Source organism: Sardina pilchardus, chromosome 22 (assembly GCF_963854185.1).
Source record: "Sardina pilchardus chromosome 22, fSarPil1.1, whole genome shotgun sequence".
Classification (NCBI taxonomy): domain Eukaryota; kingdom Metazoa; phylum Chordata; class Actinopteri; order Clupeiformes; family Clupeidae; genus Sardina; species Sardina pilchardus.
The window spans coordinates 10,393,493-10,400,992 of record NC_085015.1 but is presented as its reverse complement, the minus strand read 5'-3'; the positions used below and the strand labels follow the sequence as shown (position 1 = coordinate 10,400,992).

Below are 7,500 nucleotides of genomic sequence, written 5' to 3'. Positions count from 1 at the left end.
AGATACAGTAGCTGATGTCTGAGCGAGTGTCAATTGACTGTTGGTTGTGTGTCCACTGAGTAGGCTGGGTGAACCCTGCCTGAACTTCCGGCGAATTTGGATTCTGAGTGCAAAAGATGAAAAGCACCTTTAAAATCTGCCATGTTGTGAAATGCGATTTCTGCCGTCAAACAATATCGAGGGGGCCTGGTCTACAATGGTCTGCCACAGGCATTCGTAGGGATGAACGTTACGTGGCTGACCACTTTACTTACCCGCAGGCCGAAGTACAACAGGAAGAAGACGTTAAAAGCCATGTCGATCTGTAGCGTGAGGTCCTGGGTGAAGTTCTGGCAAGACTCTATCTCACTGCAAACACACAGGCGCAGAGGAAATGCTTTTTTTTCTTTTAATGAGAGCCACAATCAATTAACAATCAATACTTGATGCAAACAGAGAGAGATGACGTCTTCTGTGCTGGAAAAATGTCAATACTTGAAATTAAAAGGCTGAATACAAGTTGCTTGTATACATCAGGAGACCATTTCTGAATTGCTAGGCCAAGAAGTACATTCAGATCTGGAAATCCTGCAACTATGAACCACAACTTTTCTGACATAAGAAATCCCTGTTGAACTCCTGTTGATTTTAAGGTTTACGTTTTAACTGGCTGTGCTTTCTATAAAATGTGATGGCAACAGAGGCTTCAGATAATTTATTCAAATGAGTAAAAAAGTAATAAATATCAAGCATATACTGTAACATATACTATATACATCCATTTCTATATTGACTGCATTTCGTTGCCTTTGTACTTGTACTTTGCACAATGACAACGTTGAACCTAAATCTAATCTACTGTATACTCTTCAGATACCAAAATGAGCTAAAATATGAGTTCACTTTCATAATAAGCACACTGATCATAGGTCAATCACCGGAGTGTTTATGGACACATAATATACTAGGGATATGATACTTTCGCCCCCACAACAACAATAGCACGTCTGTAATCCAGAAACTGAAAGGGCATTTCTCATCAATCTGGAGACTCACACACCTTTTAAAGTCTATTATCATCAGGAGAGGCATTTGGTACTGTATGTGCAACATAATAAAAAACATAATAAAAAATCACCACTCTCTGGTCTTTCAACGTGTAATTACTGGTAACACCAGCTTCTTAATGAAGAAAAAATACCCTTTGAGGACTCGTTCTAGCCAGGGGCATACCACACACACACACACACACACACACACACACACACACACACACGTGCACACACACAAACACACACACACACACACACACACACACACACACACACACACACACACACACACACACACACACACATACACACACACACACACACACACACACACACACACACACACACACACACACACACTAAGAGAACATATTCAAAGTGTTATAAAACCTTCCACGGCATATGCTCAGTGTGTGGAGAACACATTTATTGCACTGAGATAAGATTTCATGACATGATGACCATTATAAACCAACGGCTGGCCAGAAAAGCATCCTGCTTTCATGTAAACAGCAGTTGAGTTTTACAGCTTGGTGTCATAGCACCATAAGAATCTCAGTCCATCAGGGCAGCTCTTCAGACAAATATTAACTCAGACGATGCAGGGTTTCCCCCAGAAAATTTGTTAGTTAAGGTGGTGTCTGTCCAGGGGAAGGGGGCGTCGCTCGAGACCGAGTCTTAAAGGAGACAAGGCCGCATCAAGACCAACCAAAGAAAGAGGTTTTCATAATTTACATCACCAAGGATCATATAACAGTTCAATTCCCAAAGGGTAGAGAGGGGATTGTTGGCTACAAGAGCAGTCTAGCACACTCTTGTCTAAATCACTTCTTTTCTGATTTTCTTTAAGACAAGGAGGTCAGCTGAAGTAAAAATTTAGTAGGCTGTCAGCATTTCATTAATGTTGAAAATGTTGAATTGTGACACTAATGACAGCAATATACCTGGATTTCACATTCATTGTATCAGATTTAATTGTATCAGCAACCAATTAAACATCATTAACACAATTTAGACAATATTATACCTTAAAAGTGTAAGTTTACAACTCCAATACAGGGCCTTTTGTATCTTTCAAAACCTTTGCACTGCTCAGCATAGCACCATAGGATATATTTTAAAGCCAGTCAATATTATAATATTCTATTAAAACCAAGAATATTTGTAATGGTGGATATTTTAGAATATACCATGAAATAAAGATGAAACTGTATGAAAATGTAACATTGCGACTGTATGGTAAAGTTAATGAATTGTGATTTAGTAGCCTAAAGCTGCAATTCTTTGATTGAAGCTGTATATTGTGCGTGCCTGTTGCTCATAATAGCCTAAGAGAGCAGGAACGTTTTTAATGCTTTTTAAAACATAATTAGCGAGATCGTACCGCATTGAACGCTAATATTTTGTCACTAGCAACCAAATCTGTCATCTGTCAAATACAGTTGCATGTTCAGCTCTGAACAAAAACATTCAGGAATTATTTCTACAAAACGGAAACGTGCGTCCCGCCCGGTCGGGATGAATGAAACTGGCATGGGAGACAAGAGGCTACATTTTAAAGTTTAAACTAGCCTGTGTAAACCTCAGACAATTTCAGAATTTTACAACACGTGAATGAATAGCCGTCACAAGTTGTTGTTAGCTGTAGGCTAGATGGCACAAGTGTTTGTCACAACAAATTAGGCCAAGATGCAGTGGGCTGTGCATTCATAGACGAGTGATTAAAAAAAAAAAAAAAAAGATTTGCGCTCAAAAGTGTTATGCCGCTCATCCCACACATTTGGTAGATTCAACGGAGAACCATTCCTGTGAGAGTCGTCAAATCTAGCTAGGTTTAGGCTGTGTTTGCAGTCACTCTGAGATATGCGTGGCAGTGGAACCTGATATTAAATACTCATGCTGAATGAGCGCGTCGCCTGTGCGCATAGGCCAACTCGATTTGAAAAAGTTTCTTTTTTTATGCGTTCTACAGAGAAGGGAGACTAGCGGCTACGGTTTGGAATGACAGGGAGAAAACATGACAGAGTAATACGGCGAATATCACTATACATAATATTTATTTATTTATTTATTGAAGACGCTAGTTAAGGCGGCAGCCCTGTGTTGTTAAGGCGGCCGCCTTATCAGGAAAGCGCTGCGGGAAACCCTGCGATGAGCACAACCGATCGTCTGAAAACACTGAAGTACAGTCTATTGTCTTGTACACTAAACTTTCCACATGTTGATCCACAAGGGAAATTAAATTGAAGGTATTACTGGATGTCATTACAATAAAAATAAAGACACAAAGTTAAAGTTAAAGTTGACTGATGTTTAGCACACACTTTTATCCAAAATGACATGGCTTTGCAACAGGGGGGACTCAAACCGTACCGGAGTCGACCGATCGTCAATGTCAGACAGTGACGTTACCGCTCACCAAGTACAGCACAACAGCATAATAGGAAGTGATACATCCTCCATCCCAACCCCCCCCCCACCCTAATCCTGTGCACATACTGTATATAAAGTATTCATACTCTGTTCCTCATCGTACAAATGTCGCTGTAATGGTGGTGACTGCACCATGTAACTACACAATGCTAGATGGTGTAGTTGCAACAGAACAAGGACTCTATAATGTAAAGTGTGACCAAATCGCTTTTTTTATAATGAGCACAGCACATATAACTTAAAACATAGCATAACACATATGACTTATACATGCCATATCCTAAGACTGCTTATTTATGCAGCTTTGTTCGGAACTGGAATTCATTTTCCAAAGGTTCTCCACAGGGACACGGGTTCCAGATCCGTCCTCCTCGTATAGCTTGTCTGTAGGCCTATGGTTGTCATCCCAACCCAGGCTCTCCCCAAGCCACCATGTGACAATCCCCCTGAGCCTCCCATACGCCCAATGTATAAACAATGCGTGGCCTTCTATAGAAGAGTGAGTCACACACACACACACACACACACACACACACACACACACACACACACACACACACCTGTCAGGCACTTAGGATGGCCTCACCTTTACAATAATAACCAGAAGTCGTCCCCCCAGTGCTGGGACTGTGGCGTGGTGGCCATGAATAATGAATGCTGGGGCCATTTGGAGCCTGAGACTGAACTGGACCCCTTCATATCAGAGGGCCCCGGGATGAATTATTGAGCGGCTGGGAAGGTGACGACGGTGGACTGCTGGGATCTGGGTTTACACATCGCACCACATCAGAGGTCTGACACACACACACAACACACACACACACACACACATGCACACGTTCACGCACACGCACACACACGCACACGCACACACACACACACACACACACACACACACACAGACACACACACACACACACACACACACACAAATATTGGCCTCTATAGGCACAGACACATCACACAACCAGACACTGGAGAAAAGCTTCAAATCAAATCAAACTCAAAACAGATACCTCTAATGCCTACCGCACTAGACAATGATGTGAATGTCTGCTTTGTTTTATTCTGTTAAGGTACAGTTGTGCATATTCATGACAATATCCCTGATGACGCCGATGTCTACTGGAAAGAAACTGCCCTCGCCTAGCTCTACTGACAGTTAACCTGACATCTGTGAGAGAGAGAGAGAGAGAGAGAGAGAGAAAGAGACAGACAGAGAGAGAGAGAGAGGGATTACTGGGAAGGGTCAGGTCTACAGGCAGTCGTGAGATTTCAAATCTCTTTCTATTGATATCACAGAGAGTTGTGAGTCACTCCTCTTACTCATACATTGACACGTCACCAATAAAACCATGCTTTTATTCCCAATATATATATTCATTTAAACGAACATTGGGGCTGCACCCACTAAGTAATGTTGTCTATTTTCAACAGTGCATATGAATCACCTCAAGGGTGACTGAACCATCAGTAAATAGGGGTGCAAAGATAACCCAAATCACCTATTGGCTGGCTGGCATCCTTATTCAAAATCTGAAACAAGGTTTTAATAAGATACAGACCCCATCTACCTATCAGTTTAAATCTTGTCCATTTGATGACCGATGAAATAGAATTAGTCGGCAGCAGACGGCCGTTAAGTACAGTATGTCTGGGAGAAGGGTTCTGTGGCGGGTTTTTGGGCTGTCCTGTCGTGGGCCAAGAAAACAATTTGAGTGTTATGATGATGGTCACTCTCTGCTGACTTGGCAAAGCCCAATGACTGGTCCATTTTTCTGCGACCATATCACGACTGACTGATGATCCTTCTCTCTCTCTCTCTCTCTCTCTCTCTCTCTCTCTCTCTCTCTCTCACTCACTCACTCACTCACTCTCACACTCACACTCTCTCTTGCTCTCTCTCTCTCTCATTTACACACACATATTCACTCCTCTTGCTTTTTTTTCTTTCGTTCACCTCTCTCTCTCTCATTCATCTCTCTCCCTTTGCACCCACATCTACCCCCCTCCCCCCCTCCCTCCCAGTGATTGGCTGTGCTGTTTATCAGCTACCGATGCCATTTGCGGTGTTGACTTTCGATTCCTGGTCTCCCTCTGCCAGGTAACGCATTACGTGTGCATGTGTGCATTACGGAGCACTCTGAGAGCAGGGATCTCCTTAATTACAGAACCGGCCCTATCCCTTACAGCTCAGGCCGTGACGCCGGACATACTGTATGGCAACATAAGCTACCGGAACCACGGCAACCGCAAGGGTAACCATCTAACAAGCGCACACATGACTGCCAACCGTACCCAGAGTACTTCCTATCTTATCGCACAGAACATGACGATCGCCAGGGATCTGAAGTGTTTCAATCTCTCTAAGCTTTCTATTGTCCTATATGGGTTTACAGCAACAGATTTTGATCACTCGGAAAAGATGCAGACTTCTCTAAACCTCAACTCAAACCTCAATTCAGTTCATTTCACTTGATTTCCTTTTATTTTTTATATTTCATATTACCGGTATTCATTTAAAATCAAATCAATCAATCAATCAATGTCAATGCCTTAGAAGAGTTAATTTCTCTAACAAATTATTTAAATTACTGTCAACACTGGTACTGTATCTTCCAAAACAAGCCATGGATATCCTCAACATGCAAATGTGGTCATGAGATACCCCCCTAACTGCGTGTGTGTGTGAATTTGAGCCATAACTGGTACACTCAAAACACCACAGGTGCATCATGGGACTCCAACTTGGCCCCATCTTTGAGCGTTGACCTCTCAATCACTCATGTCACCTGAGGCCGACATGGGAGAAATGACTGATGAGGAGAGGAGAGGAGAGGGGAGGAGGGGAGGAGGGGAGGAGGGGAGAGGAGGGGAGAGGAGGGGGGGAGGAGAAGAGAGGGGAGGGGAGGGGAGGAGGTGGACTGAAAAGTTGGACATTTGGTGAGAGGGAGCAAGAAAGAGACATGGGGGCCTCCATAGGGGCGGCAGATGGTGGTGTGGCCATTGGATGAGTGTAAACTGACCCGGACACACAGCTAATGGGGCTACGTTACACCACCTCCTCTGAAAAAATACACCTGTGTACACACAAGTGCCTGCATGCATACATACCTGCCTCACTACGCTGCTACACACCCTGATACTCTACATGGTGATCCCAAGCTGCCGTCACGATTGAGGGACGTTTAAGCATAAGCGATACTGTTGCGGGTGGGGTCATACCCACTGGTGAGGACTTTCATTCATCTATTCATCTTCTAGAGTGTTTGTCCTCGAAGGAACCTTGCTTGACTCACGTCACATAGCGGTCTGGCTGCCCATTTTACCAACACGGGACCAAGATAGCATCTGGTTTCAGGTCACAGGCTGTTGTGCTGTTCTGAAATCGAGCCATGACACAACTCATTATCAACACAGCAAGTCTGCGACCGCGACAACTTTAAATGTAAAGTACCCAACTACACACATAGAAGCACATGGAGGAACTAGAGTGAGACTACTGAGAGTGCAGATTTCACCTCTCCAGCCAAAAATGTTATCTGGATCCACTTCAACAATTCAGTGGGCTCTTATTTGGCCCTCTAACCCTCCACTACACAAATATGGCCAGATAGTTGGACTGTGCTGCTGTTGACAAACAAACAAACAAACAAACACACAAACAGACAATTGGCCCCAAACATGCCCTCTCTGGCTGATGCCATAACAACATCAGACCTGCCAACTTTGAGATTATTCACTTTAAACAAATTTTACAAAATGCGCTCTGAGATCAATGACCGTTTTCCCTCTCGGCACCTTGCGTTCTCGAGCAGCAACGTTCCGTAAAGAGCGCGGCATGCTTCTGGCGCTAGGTAATGCAGGCGGGTAATAATGGGGTCAATGTTAAAAGCATGGCTGGACAGGAAGTCAACACTCCCCGACTTCCTTAGGGGATGCTGGGTTATGATGATTGCCACCCCCCCTGCCCCCCCCACCAAAGGAGGAAGGGGGAACTCTTCCTGTCGGCTTGATGGCCACATTTAGGGACTTA

The 7,500-nt window shown here is 43.7% G+C and overlaps 1 protein-coding gene across 8 annotated transcripts in view; it reads right to left on the bottom strand.

Moving 5' to 3' along the window:
• Positions 1–7,500, bottom strand: part of LOC134070412 (calcium-activated potassium channel subunit alpha-1-like) — a 123,855-nt gene that overhangs the window by 49,393 nt on the left and 66,962 nt on the right. For all 8 annotated transcript variants that reach the window (XM_062526757.1, XM_062526758.1, XM_062526760.1 and 5 more), the window contains exon 4: positions 255–348. In XM_062526757.1, the coding sequence (XP_062382741.1) occupies positions 255–348 (94 nt within the window). The remainder of the gene's footprint in view (positions 1–254; positions 349–7,500) is intronic.